At 38.5% G+C, this 19,391-nt stretch overlaps 1 protein-coding gene across 1 annotated transcript in view; it reads left to right on the top strand.

The window, feature by feature from the left end:
- PDE11A (phosphodiesterase 11A) overlaps nt 1-19,391 on the top strand; it is a 419,270-nt gene that overhangs the window by 172,528 nt on the left and 227,351 nt on the right. Inside the window, exon 5 of the mRNA XM_065880101.1 lies at nt 6,434-6,498. Coding sequence (XP_065736173.1) covers nt 6,434-6,498 — 65 coding nt within the window. The remainder of the gene's footprint in view (nt 1-6,433; nt 6,499-19,391) is intronic.

Below are 19,391 nucleotides of genomic sequence, written 5' to 3'. Positions count from 1 at the left end.
GTGATTTATGCCTCTTGTTATTTCCAGACCCTGTCACAGTGCCTGGTATCCTAAGTATTTGGAAAATGTTGATTGAGTGAATAAATGACTAGAGTAAATTACTCATCGGTGTAAGAGAGGAATTAATCAAGGATGGCAGTGAATGGCCATTTAATTCGTTCTTTTGCCCTATATATTAGTCCTCTTATGGAAAAATAGGAATTAAGAAAACTCAAACCCAAAAAATGGTGATTACTTGTTAGATCATTCCTATTTTCTTCTTGGTAGCAAGAATATCTATTTGAGCATAGTTTTTGTTTTTTAAGTTGTATTTAAATTAAAAAAACAGAGAGCAACCAGACCAGCTAGTGCTTGATAAATATTCGGATCAAAAAGACTTCTGCCCATGGAGCTTTTCCAAAGAACAGTCAGAGATGCTTGGGGATATTTTGTTTACTTCCCTGTGGCGTGTGTACTGCCTTCCCCAGGGTGTAATGCCCAGGGCTGATCAACAGCCAGAGGAGCTTGGAATCATTTGTTCAGTTTCATTGACCTATAAACCACTTCTGATATTTCTCGTATAAGATTCTCTTTTTACTTAGTGTATGTGTGTGTATTTATTTATTTAATCTATGTTCATTTAGTGCATCTATAATAAAAATCAGAATTAGAAATAGAGAATAAATTTTAAAAAATTAATGAAACTAAGAACCATTCAGTTTGTCCAAGTCAAGAATAAAACATGAACTTTATTCTCATTTATTTATGCTTTATCTATTTTTTATTGGTCATAATCTCCACAGTGACACTACATATCCCATTAAATTGCATCAAAAAATTTTAGCTGTTTCATTTTTTAACCCAGGTGTCTGACTATAAATAATTTTCCACTGGATGTATTATATTTTTAATAAATTCCTTTTAAAAATATAAATTGTTTGAGGCATGGCTGCCTAGAGTTTTGCTTTTCAAACAAAGATATTTTTGAGAGTGCAAGGAGGTACTTTTAATAATTATTGCATGACAACAGGCTTTATTAGACTGGTATGGTCCCGTGACAAGTGGGACATATGCATGTCCTCAGATATACCCCCCATCACTTGCCCTGGTGCCTAAAATTTCTGTCATTACAGTGTTGTTTTAGATGAGAAGATTTTGACTCCAGGAATCTCCTTTCTGAACTATAGATAAATTACATGGGAACACGAATACTTTAATCTATCATTAGCCATTAACGATTTAGCAGAAAATAGCTAGTTGACTTGGTTCAGAGATCTCTCTTGACCAGAAGTTAGCAAATTTTTTCTGCAAAGAGCCAGCTAGTAAATATTTTAGGTTTTGTGGCCCATAGGGTCTCTATTACAACTACTCAACTCTACTGTTATAGCGAAAAGCAGCCATAGGTAATATTTAAATGAATGAGTGGACTCTGTTAAAATAAAACTTTATTTATAAAAACAGATGGTGGGACAAATTTGGCCTACAGAGTTTTTTGCCCAACCCCACTCTGGAGGAATGGGAGGCAAGCAGATAGTTTACATGTCCAGAACTGTAATACTTCTTTGCTGTTCCTTGCTGTCCTCAAGGACCAAGGCCCATGTGTATGTTGCCTTAAGGGCTCAATATTCTGGTGACTTTGAGGGTTAATTTGCTTGTGAGCCTAATCTCAGATTGCCCTAAATTCAGAGAACCTGTAGGGGGATTCCACCAGCAACCTTGCGTTCTTGAATATATGATCTAGACTAGAATTTCTGTGACAATCTTAGATTTATTCTAGAATGTTTTTGAAGCCCTTCATAGTCTGATGGCTTGGAACCAGGCTAACTTTATGCACCTTATGGAGCCAAGGCTAGTGTTTTGCCACTTGGTTGATCTTATCTGGCTTACAGTCAGCAGTGTGTTTGTCTTCACAGTTTCATTGCTCTGCTTATATTTTGTCACTCTCTTGATGGGACTCAAGCTTGCTTCTCTTTTATTCTTACATTGTTTGCTATCAGCTGTAGATCCTTAAATGTTGTATTTCTCTTACCCACCATTCCAGATTCCTATCCCATGTCTCTGAAAAATACTCTTTTACACAAATTAATGGCCCATAATAGCTTTGTTCAACTGTAATTAGTTGTACATAAGCAAATTTATGTGATTTCATGTGTAAAAGTATTTTTATATACTTTATACATTTTTCAAGTATGTAAGTACTTCATCCCCTTTTTGTTTACACTTTTACTCAATTAATCGCCAAAAGCATTTAAGGCACCCTTCAGCAAAAATACAAAAATTCATAGTGAACAAATATTTTCTGAGTGCTTATTGTATTCCAGACACATAGCAGAATGAAAGGCAAACTTTCAAATTAAAAGGAAGAAAGAGAAAGTAGATGTCATAAGTGAAACAAAATCAAACAACAAACTCAAAACCAAATTGTGCTGCAAAAAATGATACAACTTTGAACCTAAGGCTTTTCTCTGAGCTTCTCAACAGCTAAGGTAAAAGAAAAAAATGAATAGGCTTTTATAATTCCTTTGGTTTAGTAAAAGGAACACATCAACAGATTAAGAAAGTTTTTCTGACCATTAAGTTAAAAAAGTTTTCTTCTCTAAAATATTAATTCTTTAAAGGTTGGAGACATTATTTACTGTTTCTTTTCTCTCTATGCTATCCAGTACTTAATACACAATGGATGATCAGTATGTATCCAAAGACAAGGCAACATCAGTATTGTCCTCATTTTTCTTCTAAAGACACGGGAACCTAAGAATTATACAAGGTATGAAATTAGGGAACATAGTCTGTAATACTGTCCTCACTTCTGATACCAAGTACAAGTTCAAGAGTTCCTAAGACCACTCTCAAACTCAATATTTTGCTAGAAGGGTTCACAGAATTCACTGAAAGTGGTTATATACATGGTCATGGTTTATTATGGGAAGAGATACAAATTAAAGTAAGCCAAGGGAGAGATCAGTCCAGGAAGGTTCCGAAAGTGGTGCTTCCAATTGTCCTCTCTCCATGGAGTCATGGAAAGCATTAACTTCTCCCAGCAGTGATGCACACATCACTGTGTGTGCATGAAGTATTCAATATACATGAAGTATTGCCAGCCAGGGAAGGTCACCCGAGCCTTGGCATCCAGGGTCTTTGTTGGGGCTTGATCACTAAAATCTATTTGGCCACCCTCATAGCTGCCCGCAGTCTCCCTGCCCTCCAGAGGTCAACTGATACCATGTGACACAAAGGCTCCACCCTAAATCACATTGTTGGTGTGGCTCAAAGCTACCACTCTAAGTTACATTGTTACTATCTGGCTGGCCCAAGGCACCCAGGTAAACAAAGACATTTTTACCCAGGCTGGACATTCCAAGGGCTTAGAGGTTACCTCCCAGGAGACAAAGGCAAAGGCCAGACCTTTCTTTGGGTAAGCTTACTTCTTCCTACACACAAGGTCAACATTGTGGTTCATGAATCTAGTATCTGACTTTGATCAGGACACCATGGGCTGGTTTACTGGGGACACAACTAGTACTTTCCATGATATGGAGTGCTAAAGTTGAAAGATGCATAATCCTTGACTTTCCCTTTACTCATTAAAAAGGAATTTAGAAACTAAAACCAAAAAATAAAATAAAACAAAATATTTGACCCTGTTTTTCTTTTCAGCATGTGATTTATGTTAGAATAAAAAGTTCAAACATTTTAGAAAAAAGAATTTCTTCCTTTTGTTTTAACAAGTTCTCTCTTACATTCCAAGGGTTCAAATATTCTGACATTTCACTGAGGTACTTGTTGATCTTATCCATTCTCTTTGTGATTCTAGAGCTGTAAGTTATATAGCTTTAAGATTTCAGGATTTTCTGTTCCATTTCTTCTATCACTCAGAGGGTTTTTTTTTTTAATTCTTAAAAGATCTTTATTCTTTGTTAATCTCTAGACATTTTTCAGGTTTATTTCTTAAGGTATGGAGAGCAGAAGTTCACTTTTTATTCCACTTTATTTAGGGAGCACTAATTTTGATGAGCCAGGACAAATTAAGCTCCCTACCATAAAGTAAGCTCCATGCATGCAGGGATATTTTTTTTTTCTTTTACTTTTACTGTGTAGCCCCAGTGCCTATTGCACTACTTGACACATACACTCAGTACATATTTGTTGTGTCAAACAACAGTTTTCAAACAGTTAAAAACCTAACCCTTGCACATATCTAAAACAAGCAAGTATCAAAGATGTAGTTAACACATTAATGAGAGAAGCCAGCAAGGTAGTAGTCCGTTCTGAAACAGACACGGATGAATGCAGGCACAAGATTACTAAGTTAGAGTTTAAAAATGCTTACCGGGCTTCCCTGGTGGCGCAGTGGTTGAGAGTCCGCCTGCCGATGCAGGGGACACAGGTGTGTGCCCCGGTCCGGGAGGATCCCACATGCTGCGGAGCGGCTGGGCCCATGAGCCATGGCCGCTGAGCCTGTGCGTCCGGAGCCTGTGCTCCGCAACTGGAGAGGCTGCAATGGTGAGAGGCCTGCGTATCGCAAAAAAAAAAAAAAAAAAAAAAAAAAGATAAGTGTTCTAGTTAATTTTGCTGTGTAACAAATAAGCCCAACATTGAGAGGCTTAAACCAACCATGTTGGTTTAAACTGATCTTGTGGATCAGGAATTTGGCGAGGGAATAGCCAGGATGGTTTACCTCTTTCCAGGATATCTGGAACCAGTGTTGGAGATCAGGGGTGACTTAATGGCTGGGAACTAGAATCATCTGAAGGTCTGTTTGCTTTTATGTCTGGCACCTGGGCTGGGAGGGCTTAAAGACTGGAGCTGCTGACCAGAGCATCTACATGTGACTCCTCTGTATGGTTGGCTACCTTTCAGCATAGTGTCCTCAGCGTAGTTGGACTTATGACATAGTGGCTCAGGGCTCCAGGCACAAGTATTCCAGTCAGATGAGGCAGAAGCTGCATTGCCTTTTATGACAACTTCAGAAGGTGCATAGCCTCTACTCTATATATTCTATTTGTTGTAGTGGTCTAGAGCCCACCTAGATTCAAGGGGAGGAAACATAGACCCTACACCTTGGTAGGAAGGTGGCAGGGTCATATTGTAGAGAAGAATGTGGGATAGGAGATATTGCTGTGGCCATCTCTGGAAAATAAAATTTGCCACAATGAGTAATTTTGTAGAGGCTTATTTCACATTAGAATATGAAATGAAATATGTCCTATAGTTGTCAAGGGTATTTCCTTTTAGTTGAGCTGTTGTCACTGCCCTGCTAGTCACACACAGTTTTCTTTGTGATGGGCTTTTATCTTTTTCTTAATGTTGCATTTTTTTAGTATGGGTTCATTACCTCACTGATAGAGCTGTTTTAATATTTAATCTATTCCCAGTTCCCAAGTCATTTTCTCAAGTGCCCATCACTTCCTTATAAGTGGTTAATTTAAACGGCCTTTGAAGCATGACTGCATCTGGCTAAGGCAAATCTAAATGTCAACCTTGGAAGCATCCAGCGACATTCAGATGACTCCTTTCAGTATAGGGCCTCCTTTTTCTATCATGTGTTATATCTTGTCAAAAGAGAACCAGAAACGGTGCCTTTCCCACTCAATATTTTTAGCGTTGTTGAAAAAACTGACACTCTAGAGTTATGCAGACTTGCTTTAATCCCAGAGGCCCCATTTAGTTGTGCGAAACAGTGTAAGTTTCTTAAAAGTTATGGGTTGGTTTCCTCATCTATACGCTGAAGATAAAAATCCCCACTTCAAAGAGTTGTAATAGGGAAATTAAATAGTCAAAGAAGCTTCTGATGTAGGGCCTGGTTTATAGTAAGAACTCAACAGTAACTAATGATAAGAAAAACTGTCTTTGCATTTTCTGTGCCTATAAATTACCTTTCAGCATAATAGGTCTTGATCAGGATCTTGAACTGATTGTGCCAGTTTCACTGGACAGGTAAGGTAGGAAGTGTCCACACTAGGGATGATCTTAAGTGTCTTCCTCTTCATTACACTTTGCAGGTGACAGAAAAACATTCACCTGAGGACAGTGATAAGCCAGGGAAGGTAATTTCAGGAACCTGGGGTTGATGGAGGGCAACCTTTTGAAAGATGTTTTGTCTCTACCAGGTTCTCCATGGATGGTGACTAGGTTGTTAAAAGGGCAGTAAAAAAATTATTTTCAAATGAGATGTCCCTTTGCCTGACCACCACAGGATTTTTACACCTTATTGTAAAAATATATACATATTTAGAAATGTATTAAAACTTGGGCAATATGTGCCATGTAAGAAATAAAGTACAAGATGTAGGATAAAATTTTCTCGTATCCCTCGGGATTTCTCCACTTAAAATCTCTCTTTAATCTCCAATTATTGTAATAGTCATTATAAAGATGAAAAATGTTTACTGGAATATTTTAAACTGTGAGAAAGCTTTAACTGACTTGGATTTGTTGTCTTTCTGTGTGGCAGGTGGTGAAGTTTACCAAATCCTTTGAATTGCTGTCCCCAAAGTGCAGTGCCGATGCTGAGAACAGGTAGGGCTTATGAGTTTCAGTTTTGTCTCTAATCCTCATCTTCGATCCGTGGTGTTGGCAGCATTGCATAATTTCTGAGGATAAGAGTTTTTCTTTCTTTAGATCAGCGAGTGCAGCCAAATATCATCACTCTTCTATATTTCAGGGCTTAAATTAAAACTATACATAAAAATACATGTATATACATCTAAAACTGCTAATGAATAAAGTTGATTTTTAGATATTCCATAACTGCATAGATAAGCTTTTTTTTTTTTTTTTTTTTTGCTTTATTCTGGTCCCTCGTTTGTCTTCTTCCCTTTTGTTTGCTTGTGTTTGACCAATACCCCTTGGGGAAAAGACTGAGAGTTTCTAGTAATTCACTTTTTGTCCCTATTGGTATCTTTGAGGCTGTAGCAGGGTGAAAATTAGGGTTGGGGACCATCAGTGAATTTCTTTTAGATTGCACTACCCTGTAGTTTGGCTACTACAAAAATAGATCCTCTTTACTTTGGTCACCTCTAGAAGAAGGGCTAAAAAAATAGTGAAATTGACCAAAATGCAGAAATATGGAGAAGGACAAGTAAAGCATGATGATGATGATGATGACAATACCAATGATGGTAATACCAGCTAGATAAGCAGCTTCCATTTATCTGAGTACCTGCTGAGTGTGCCAGGTACTATTCTAAATGCTTTATATGCATTGAATCCCCCCAGATAACCTGATGAAGTAGGCATCATTACCCATGCGTGACAGAGGAGAAAGCCAAGGTTCAGTGAGTTTAAGTGACTTGTTCAAGGCCCTGCAGCCAGTAAATGGTAGCTACATCTCAAAACAAGATCACCTGCATAAAACCCTCCCAATCTCTGAATTTTGATCCCATTGCCACACATAATTTACAGTCTGGTAATTAATCTCATATAGTGAATGTCTGCTGGATTGTTTCCCAATCTGGCTGGATCAATCAGAATCAATCTTGGAGAACTGAATAAAAACTAAATTCTCGGGCTTCCCTGGTGGCGCAGTGGTTGAGAGTCCGCCTGCCGAGGCAGGGGACACGGGTTCGTGCCCCAGTCCGGGAAGATCCCACATGCCGCGGAACGGCTGGACCCGTGAGCCATGGCGGCTGAGCCTGCGCGTCTGGAGCCTGTGCTCCACAACAGGAGAGGCCACAACAGTGAGAGGCCCGTGTACCAAAAAAAAAAAAAAAAAAAACTAAATTCTCAGGACCCACATGAGTGCTTTTGATTCAATATGTTGAAAGTGAAGTCCTAAAGATCTGTATATTCAAAAGGCTCCTTGGGTAATACCTGTTTCAAGATGTAATAGTTGAGGGTAATTTGATTTTATGTACTTATTATTGCCTTTAAGTTCAGAAAATAGAAATCAGTACATTAAAATGGGCGCTTCAGTTTTTATCAAGTGTATGATATTTAAAAGAGTCCATTTCTAATTCCAGTTATAGAGCATTCTTGAAAAGGCAAAATTATAGCAACAGAAAGCAGATCAGTAGTTGCCAGGTGTGGAGATAGAGAGAAGGGTTTAATGTGAGGGGGTGCAGGGGAATTTTGAGTAGTGAAGGAACTGTTCTCTGTCTTGCTTGTGGTGGCAGTTATACAACTGCATTTGTCAAAACTTGCAGAACTATGCGCTTAAAAAACATAAATTTTACTGTTTGTAAATTATACCTTAAAATGGGAAGCAAGAGGTCTTTTGTAAGAGGTTTTTGTTTTCGTGAAAATGTATGTTCACATCTATGTTTAATGTCAGCTAATCTATACCCAAAAAAGATTTAGACATAGAGCTACTAGTGGTGTATTCAGCCATTTTCCTAAAATTTTCATGTAAAATAACATGAAATACATTTAAAAATATCTGTCTGTACTTAGTCCTTTAGCTAGTTATGGCCTCATATAGGTTCTCTCTCTCATATATGAGGGGGAAAAGCCTTCCTTTGAAATCCTAATGTTTTAATGTTGTTCTTTTTTTTTTTTTAACTACTGAATGTGTCCTCATGGTCACTGCAGAGTTAAATATTTCATTATTTTTAATGCTGAGAGAACTTCCATGTCAAAACGAAATGACCCAGGGCCCATACTGCTCTTGGCAAACTTCTGATAATAAAAAAGAAAGAAAGAAAGAAAGGTCAGATTTTCTTTAAAGAGACATTTGAAAAGTGCCTTTGAACTTTGACATTATGAGATAGTACTCTCCATCATTCTATTTGTGGCCTTTATGTAGAATGTCCATTTATTTCAGAAGATCTTTCCTGCATTGTCTAGTAATTTTCCTCATGTAGATGTGGGATCCTTTGGTCATCTATTGCAGGTTAAAGGAATAAAGACAAGTGGCTCTAGCATTTACTTTGCCAGTGGCCGTGGAAGAGACATTGAAACAGGCTATGAGTCTACAAATCACAGCCTGCTCTCAACACGTTGTAAATCTTTCCTTTAACCTTCATCACTTAACATCTTCTCTATAGGTAATGTCCATTGGATACCTTAGTCCTCTGGACATCATTCAGAGTTTTAATAGGATAGCTCTTGAAGATAATGTTTAGGGTTTCATGCAACAATGTTTCAGGGCATTAGTTTAATTCTGATGAACTTTGATTTAAAGCTTGCTGAGTTTTATAGACAGTCCTTGAAGACTTTTTTAAAAACCAATTTTGTTGTTGACTCATCATTTCTGCCTCCTGTCTTATGCGGCTAACTCTTTTGTCATGGCCAGTCTCCTCTTGGTCTCCATGTAATTAATACCAAGCAATTTGAGAGTTGGAAATGATTTGATCTGTCTTTCTTCATGCGGTGTTTACCTCCTCTGGGACAGCCTTGATGACTCTTCTAGTGATAAGATTCTCACAATGTCACGGTGGGCTTTTTCTACTGATAGGGAGTTCTAATTGTTAGAAAGGCATTTTAGGTTGAATCACATTTCTGTAACTTCCACCTCTTTGTCCTAAATTTGTCCTTTGCAGATAGTTATCCTTTCATTAATTTTATTACTTCATTCAACAGCCATATGATGAGTACCTACTCTCTGATAGGTAATGGGGCTACAGAGATTTTTTTTTTTAATCAGCAGTCTCTGCCCTCAAGGATCTCAAGGCCAATGAACAGCGGTAGGAGTGGGTTAAGAATATAATATAACCATACCTGGATTTCACCAGGCCTCCAGATCATGGCTATAAATAGAGTCACGGTAACAGTGATAATCTATACTTGGCTGCTTGGTCACTTCTCCCTCGTAGTGTAAGAACCCAAGCCCTTTGCAAAAGTCACTCTTGAAGTAGCTCTGGGAATCCCCAAGATTAAAAAAGATTTTTTTATTGCTCACCGATCATTTCTTCCAAGTATTCCTAAGTCCTCTTCCTCTAAACATGGCAGAGCAGCATCTGCTGGACATGGGCTTCCTGGCCCACTGCAGAATTCCCATGAGCATAACTGGACTCCTCACCACCGCTGTGCCACAGCTCCCTGGGCACTGTCTCAGATGCACTGGTGGCCTTTCCAAATCCAAGCAGGGCTTGGTAGCCAGTGCAGAAGGTAAGAAGGTTCACTTTCCCTACAGTGTGCTATAGTTTGTTGCCTGACCCCTAATCAGTCCTGCATGTACCTCATTTTTTTTTTACAAGTCTTTTAGTTCCTAAAGCTTTTCTTTCTTCATAGGACTTGGACTTAGTCCATGGGGCCAGGCTTAGGAACCAGTCCCCAGATTGAGAGCTAGCCACTAAGTTGTTCTTTTGATTTCCCCACCTTTCTTCCATCTTAGCCACCAGCCTCAGATGCTCAAGACCTCCTCTTCCCAGTCCCTTCCCCTCCATGCACATCAGCTTATATAACACATAAAGGCCCCCTCATATACAGATGTGTCCCAGATTAGGCTCATATGTCCTGCTGTCAAGTACATCAGTGACGGCAAAGCAATTCAATACTTTCTGTAAAAGGTTTGTGCAAGGTGGTATTTTAATATAGAGGAAGGGGCACCCAACTCATCTGGGGAAAACTGGAACATGATCCTCAGAGAAAACTTTCAGACATGGTAAAATTTCGTTTATGTCCTGTAGAATGATGGGAAGTTAGTGACATGACTACCTTCCAGGGTGAGGAAACATCGCAAACAGAAGCATAAAGGTGGGAGAGAAAACATGGCATGTTTCAGAATCTTTAATTAGGGCTGTGATCTGTTGTCACAAGGGTCATCATAATTGATGGTGATGGCCCTTAACTCCTTCTGAGGGCCTCCAGCTCCCCTGAATGCCATCTCATAGGGGTTTGGGTCCTATCTGGTCCTCAGATGCTTAGACCCTCTTAATTGGCCTGGAGACTGGTACATGCCTGCTTGTTCACGGGGGAGTAGCAACAGATAGTGAAATATTAAGATTTGTCTTGAAAAATCCTCTGGGCAGTAGTGTGGGAGAAGGACCAGAGGATGACAAGCTAAAGCCACAAAGGATTAAATTTACTGCCTTACCCACATGGCAGTGGTTCAGTTCTGGTGGACTGCACGGATCCATTATCCTTAACTTTTCCAAGTCAGCAACTGCTATTTTTAGACTATTTTCATATTTCATGGTCCCCAGACTCTTCACCACCCTTTTTATTCTCCCCTGAACGTGCCCCAGCTTAGAATGGAACATGATATTCCAGTTTTTTCCAGAATCAGAACAGTTTAGAAATAGACATGTGCCTCTCTTTTGCAGAATATAATACTGTTGATGCATTTATTATTTACAATCCTCTTGTGTTGTCAATACTGACTTTAAAAAAAAATTAAGATCTTGTCTGATCCATTCGACTCTCTCTCAGATCTCACTCTAGGACCTTTCATGTGAAGCCTAATTTAATAATATTTAGTGAAGCGGCCAGAATAAACTTTCTTGAATCTCTTATTCAAGCTTTAATAAACCTCTTTCTGTTCTCAATGGGAATAGGGAGTCTGAATGATCATATGTACTTAGAAATGAAAAAGAACATTTATGGACATCTTAAGAGTTAGAAATTTTTATTTAGTTTAAAATATATTTGGCCACATTCTATTGATGTATCTCCTAGGTATAAATATGGGTGCTTTGGAAATTGCACTTTCTCAGCACTGCTACTTAAGGCTAAAAAAAAAAAAAGAAGAAGAAATTTTTTAAAAAGCCAAATGTCTGTAATTTCTAGAAGGTAACAACTGACTAAAAGGGAATTTTCACATAATCATTTAATGGAATATAATGGAAATATATATTGTTTAAAACCCAAGCACTGTAATCATTTCAGCATTTTGGCAGTAAGGAAGTTGAGGGGAGAAAGCTTATTTCAGAGGGAAACAATCTTTTTTAAAAAGCCATCTTCTTACTATATTTTTCATTTGGTATGACTAGAAGGGGAGGAGAAAAGTAAAGCTAGAAATCCCAGAGGAGGTAAATAAAGGGTAAGAATCTCTGTTTAATGAGTCTTTCAGCATGCAGGTCATCCTGGAGGGTGGAGAGCTAAAATGTTCTGTTTCTTAAGATGAGGGTATATAGTAAGCAGAGTAATGCCCCCTCAAAGATATCCAGGTCCTAATCTTTGGAACCATGACAAAAGGGACTTTGCAGATCTGATTAAGAATCTTGAGATGGGGAGACCATCCTGGATTATCTGGATGGGTCCAATGTAATCAGAAGGGTCCTTATAAATGGAGATGTGGTGACAGAAGCAGAGGTCACTAGCCATGGCAATCAGGGAAGAAAAAGAAATAAAAGGAATACAAATTGGAAATGAAGAAGTAAAACTGTCACTGTTTGCAGATGACATGATACTATACATAGATAATCCTAAAGATGCCATGAGAAAACTACTAGAGCTAATCAGTGAATTTGGTAAAGTTGTAGGATACAAAATTAGTGCACAGAAATCTCTTGCATTCCTATATACTAAGAATGAAAGATCAGAAAGAGAAATCCAAGGAAACAATCCCATTCACCACTGCAACAAAAAGCATAAAATACCAAGCAATAAACCTACCTAAGGAGACAGAAGACCTGTTAAGACACTGATGAAAGAAATCAAAGATGACACAGACAGATGGAGAGATATACCATGTTCTTGGATTGGAAGAATCAATATTGTGAAAATGACTATACTACCCAAAGCATTCTACAGATTCAGTGTAATCCCTGTCAAATTACCAATGGCATTTTTTACAGAACTAGAACAAAAAAAATCTTAAAATTTGTATGGAGACACAAAACACCCCGAATAGCCAAAGCAATCTTGAGGGAAAAAAACGGAGCTGGAGGAATCAGAGTCCCTGACTTCAGACTATACTACAAAGCTACAGTAATCAAGACAGTATGGTACTGGCACAAAAACAGAAATATAGATCAATAGTACAGGATAGAAAGCCCAGAGATAAACCCATGCACCTATGGTCAACTAATCTATGACAAAGGGGACAAGGATATACAGTGGAGGAAAGACAGTCTTCAATAAGTGGTGCTGGGAAAACTGGACAGCCACATGTAAAAGAATGAAATTAGAACACTCCCTAACACCATACACAAAAATAAACTGAAAATGGATCCGCGACCTAAATGTAAGACCAGGCACTATAAAACTCTTAGAGGAAAACATAGGAAGAACACTCTTTGACATAAACCACAGCAAGATCTTTTTTGACCCACCTCCTAGAGTAATGGAAATAAAAACAAAAATAAACAAATGGGACCGAGTGAAACTTAAAAGCTTTTGCACAGCAAAGGAAACCATAAACAAGATGAAAAGGCAACCCTCAGAGTGGGAGAAAATATTTGCAAACAAATCAATGGACAAAAGATTAATCTCCAAAATATATAAACAGCTCATGCAGCTCAATATTAAAAAAACAAACAACCCAATCCAAAAATGGGCAGAAGACCTAAATAGACATTTCTCCAAAGAAGACATACAGATGGCCAAGAGGCACATGAAAAACTGCTCAACATCACTAATTATTAGAGAAATGCAAGTCAGAAGTACAATGAGATATCACCTCACACCAGTTAGAATGGGCATCATCAGAAAATCTACAAGCAACAAATGCTGGAGAGGGTGTGGAGAAAAGGGAACCCTCTTTCACTGTTGGGGGGAACGTGAATTGATACAACCACTATGGAGAACAGTATGGAAGTTCCATAAAAAACTAAAAATAGAACTACCATATGACCCAGCAATCCCACTACTGGGCATCTACCCAGAGAAAACCATAATTCAAAAAGACACATGCACTCCAATGTTTACTGCAGCACTATTTACAATCTCCAGGTCATGGAAGCAACCTAAATGCCCATCAACAGACAAATGGATAAAGAAGATGTGGCACACATATACAATGGAATATTATTCAGCCATAAAAAAGAATGAAACTGGGTCATTTATTGAGACATGGATGGACCTAGAGACTGTCATACAGAGTGAAGTAAGTCAGAAACAGAAAAACAAATATCATATATTAGCGCATGTATGTGGAATCTAGAAAAATGGTACAGATGAACCGGTTTGCAGGGCAGGGGTGGAGACATGGATGTAGAGAACAAATGTATGGACACCAAGGGGGAAAAGCGGGGGTGGGGTGGTTGTGGTGGGATGAATTGGGAGATTGGGATTGACATATATGCACTGATATGTATACAATAGATAACTAATAAGAACCTGCTGTATAAAAATAATAAATAAAAGAGAAAAAGAAAAGCAGTAGAAGTCAGTGTGATGCAGTTTGAGAAAGACTCAACCTGTCATTGCTGGCTTTGAAGGTGGAGGAATGGAGACATGAGCCAAGGAATGTGGGCAACCTCTAAAAGTTGGAAAAGGCAAGAAAAGGAGTTCTCCCCTAGAGAATTGTAAGATAATATCTTTGTGCTGTTTAAAGTCACTTAAGTTTGTGGTAATGTGTTACAACAATGACAGAAAACTAATACAGGGGTTTGAATTTAAAAGGAGTCCAAGAAGAAGAGAATTCAGGAAAAAATGAAGGAATAAGGAGAGGCAAACAAAGAACCCGTGGAACTGAACAATATGGGTAGAGGCTGAAACTTGTGGGAAAACATGGCCAGTGAGAAATTCCCAGGGGTGGGGCAGTTAAAGGATTTGTGTTAACTGTATGTTGTGCACTATTATAAAATATTACATCTGCTTGTCCTTTGCTTGCTATTCAGCTTACTGTCTTCAGTTGCCACTCACATCTTGTAAAACCAAAAATGCATGTTTTTACAGGCTACTGCTGAGAATATAGAGATAGAAAATATAAGATCTTTAACGCTCAAATAGGAATATTCAAAGTTACAAATTTGTTCGATTTTAAATGTTGTTTCAGTGAAACTTGTTTCCCCAGTGTAATGGGTTGAATAGTATACCCTCAAAATTTGTGACTATCTGAAACCTTAGACTGGAACCTTATTTGGAAATAAGGTCTTTGCAGATGCAGTTAGTTAAGGATCTTGAGATGAAATCATGCTGGACATACATGTTGGATTTTCCCCACGGGCAGTAAATCCAGTGACTGGTGTCCTCATAAGAAGAGGAGAGGACATACGATGACACAAAGGAGAAGACCATGTGAAGACAGAGGCAGATATTGGAGTGATAAGTACAAGCCCAAGAACACCAGGAGCCATCAGAACCTGGAAAAGCCAATGAAGGATTCTCCCTAGAGCCTTCAGAGGGAGCATGGCCCTGCCAACACCTTGATTTCAGTCTTCTGGCTTCCAGAATTATGAGAGAATACATTTTTGTTGTAAGCCACCAAGTTTGTAGCACTTTGTTATGGCAGCCCTAGGAGACTAATACACTCAGTTATTAAATGAGGAAGATATATGTGGAATCTAGAAAAATGGTACAGATGAACCTGTTTGCAAGGCAGAAATAGAGACAGAGATATAGAGAACAAGTGTTTGGACCCCAAGCCAGGAAAGCCGGGGGTGGGGGAGGGTGGGATGAACTGGGAGATTGGGATTGACATATATACACTAACATGTATAAAATAGATAACTAATAAGAACCTGCAGTATAAAAAATAAATAAATAAAATAAAATTCAAATAAAAAAATATGAGGAAGATAAAATGGATAATGTCTACTAAATGTCTCTTCCAGCAACAAAGTTCCAGGAAGCTGTGATTCTGTGCATCCACTATTGTGCATTATAGTGATATCTACTTTAATTAGGGAAAGAGAATAACTGTCACTGAAAGTCTAGTATCCATCACACTTATGCTTTCTTAGTCTCACAAATACCCAATGAGTTACATGTAATTGTCTTTATTTTACAAATGAGGATCCTGAGGCTCAGAGAGGTAAGTAACTTGCACACATTTGCAGCACTTCTGGCAGTACTGCCTATGCTCCTGCAGGGTTATGTCTGGAAGCAATTCTCTTAGCCATCTAATGCTCATTCTATTAAGACTATGGCCTTAGTTGAGTTAGATGCTATTTAGTGTCTTCAACAAGATTATACTATGATTTAGCATTGAAATGAAAAGTATTTTGCAGAAAAACATGGAAGCAAGAAGTGAAATATAAATTTGTTACTAGTGATGAAAATGTTTATTGTTAGAAAACTGGCCACATGTCTATATGTTCTTGCAAAGCTACAACCAAGGAAGAAACTCACTAGGAGACAAAACTGTGCTATATTTTGTTACTAAAATACATACTAAAGGATCATGCCAAGTGATGCCACCGAAGGCAGGAAAAAGTGACCAAGTACTCACAATAAGTGAAAGAAATTTCAAAACAATAAGAGGCCAGTGTAACCAAATTCATGCGTGATGCAGAGCTGTTATTAAAGTATAGAATGTTAATTTGTCAAAAACTTCCAGTGTTTCGGAAGCTGCTTAGATTCCAGTGACAAGGGATTCAATTGAGTAAAAAAGGAAACTGAATTTAGTCAAATAAGAAATGCTGAGAAAATTCCAGTGTCTTCTGACATGCCTGTCAATGCCAAGTGTGCTAAATTGATCATCCTCAAGAGCATAGATGACAAAGTATAGCATTTCAGCATGAGGCCATGCATAACATCAGATGGTTAAAACTTGCCACCATATTCAATTTTAAATGACAAAGTCAAACTAAAGGTGGTAGACAGAATTTGGGGCCCCATTACCTTCACCCTCTGTTGTCATACTCGTGAATGCATTTCGTTACAGGACCAAAGAGACTTTGCAGATGTAATTAAGGTTGTTAATCAGTTGGTGTTAAAATAGGGAGATTATTCTGGGATTAACTTGGTGGACCCAATGTAATCACAAGTCCTTGAATACAGAGCTTTCTCCCAGTTGAGGACCAAATAGGAAGTTAGAGAGATACAACAGAAGGGGGAAGTCAGATAGATTGGAAGCATGAACAGGATTCAACACATATTGCTGGCTTAAATATTCAGAGGGCCATGTGTCAAGGAAACCAGGACTTCCGTGCTACAACTATAATGAATTGAATTCTTCCAACAACCTGAATGAGCTTGATTCTTCCCCAGAACCTCTAGAAGGGGATGCAGTTCTATCAATACCATGACTTTGGTCTTTTGAGGTCCTAAGCAGTAAATCCAGCTGACAAATGCCATAATAAACTTCTGGTCTCTGGAACTGTGTGATAATAAAAGGGTGTGGTTTTAAGATGATAATTTTGTAGTATTTGTTATGCAGAAATAGGAAATGAATGCAGTATTAGTGTATGAGTTTAAACCCAATCTCATCTGAGAATGAGATTGAACTCAGTGATGTTACTGTGTGCGTGCACACACACACACACACACACACACACACTCCCACAGATGGATGACAGCTGAGCTGATGAATGAGCGATGTACAGCCATGTGGAACAGATGACCAGGAACCCTACGTATATTAGGTCTTGATACAGTTTTCAGACATGTATCTGCACAGTAAAAGAATTGCTGGTGGTGTGACTGGGCAACAGTAGCCCCTTAAAATTTCTGTCAACAAACAAACTAAGGAATACTTGAGGAAGGAATGTGAGTCTGGTTGTTGTCTAAAAACCCGCCAATGACACCTCTTACTAAGTTCAGTAGAATGACAGCATCAAGACTTGCAGGAGGAGCTGGCAGCTCGGAAGAGAGTCCTGGAGATGATAGCAGAGCACTCTTCTAAAAAAGGCTGCATCCTGATGACTCAAAGGCTCATATCTGTGAACATCAAAGACTCTATATTGAAAAGTGATTCAGAAGAGTGACACTGAATTTGAAGAAATTTTAGAATGTCTTAGTCAATTTATTTTGCCCATAATTTTTCCTTTTATATATAATCAACTTGTATAGTTAAAATTTTCCTTCAAGAATGGTATATGATAAAATTTATATCTAATCCAAAAGATCTCTAAAATAAGATTAAAATATTTTAAGTGAAAAGAACACATTGACTCATTGCAGCATTTTTTCTCTTCTTTCAGTGGTTCAAAAATAACAGTGCATCTTACAATCTGTGGTACTGTAGATTCAATGAAATAATATGACCCTTCCACACGTTGTTTTTCTTGTGGATTTTCTATTCCTTAGCTCATCTACATCTATCCCTGAGGGTACATATATCTCAACTTTGAGAAGCATCTTGGAGACCTTTAGGGTTTCTTTCATCTTTAAGATTGGACAGCCCCATGATTCTTCTCAACATTAGGTTTCTTTGTTGCATTTTTGGGGTCAGAATGCTGAAACTCATGTTTCAATGCCTTATTGATTTTTTTCTTTTACTTTTCAATTCTGTGTGGAATCTAGTTTTACAAACAAATTACTCTTTCCAACATTCCTCACTTCTCTGTAACTCTTTCCTTTAGGCTTCCAGCCTCCATGACCCACATCTGGCCTTTTTAGGTGTGTGTGGAGGCAGGGACTGACTTCCATGAGATGTGACTGTAATGAGACAAAACTACAGGATGAGCTCTAGCGTTGGGTCAAGAGCCTGTAAACAAGCCTTCTAGAGATGTTCTTTGTCTTGGGCCAGCAGCAATGATATTTTCAGGAATAGATTTGGGATAGACTGTGTTAACCTGGAGAGACTAAGTATGATGAGTGATATTTTGTTTATCATATTTACTGTGATTGTACCTTGCAGTCATATTGTACATTTTATAACTCCGAGATGTACCTGGCCCAGGCGAGGTAATCTCCAGCTCTTATCCAGGTTATGAATATGATTTTGGGCTCATGCTTCCAGAAAGTGTGATGTGACTCACCCTTGCTTGCACATTACCACTCAAAAGCATACCCCCTTGATGAGGCTCTGGGGATTTAGAAATTCTGTTCCTACCTTATTACCACTCAAAAGTGTACCACCTTGATGAGGCCCTGGGGAATTAGAAATTCTGTTCTTACCTTGGAGAATGTTGCTAAATATCTTTTTGTACGTGGGCCTCTCACTGTTGTGGCCTGTCCCATTGCGAAGCACAGGCTCTGGACACGCAGGCTCAGCAGCCATGGCTCACGGGCCTAGCCGCTCCACGGCATGTGGAATCTTCCCAGACCGGGGCACGAACCCGTGTCCCCTGCACCGGCAGGCGGTCTCTCAACCACTGCACCACCAGGGAAGCCTGCTAAATATCTTTACCATGAATCCTAACCTTGCCAGCTTCACTGTGTATCCCTTAGATTGTAACTTTCAACCTTTTTTGATTGCAACCTACAACAAAAATACATTTTATATCCAAACCTAGTTAATGTATATAAATATGTACACACACACACATATATCTAAAACAAGTTTCATGAAACTATACTTACCTTTACTATGTATGTATCTTCTGATTTATTCTGTTCTTAAAAAAAACCCCACTTGCTGTCTTGACCCACAAAATTGATTTCATGATTCACTATTTTGTTGTGATCCACAACAAAACTTTAGACTTTTAAGCCACATCTGATTTACACTTGCAGTGTGTGTGGCCTCAATCAATGCCTAT

Source organism: Phocoena phocoena, chromosome 7 (genome assembly GCF_963924675.1).
Source record: "Phocoena phocoena chromosome 7, mPhoPho1.1, whole genome shotgun sequence".
Lineage (NCBI taxonomy): Eukaryota > Metazoa > Chordata > Mammalia > Artiodactyla > Phocoenidae > Phocoena > Phocoena phocoena.
The sequence above is the reverse complement of the archived record's forward strand: the minus strand, read 5'-3'. Positions and strand labels throughout refer to the sequence as shown.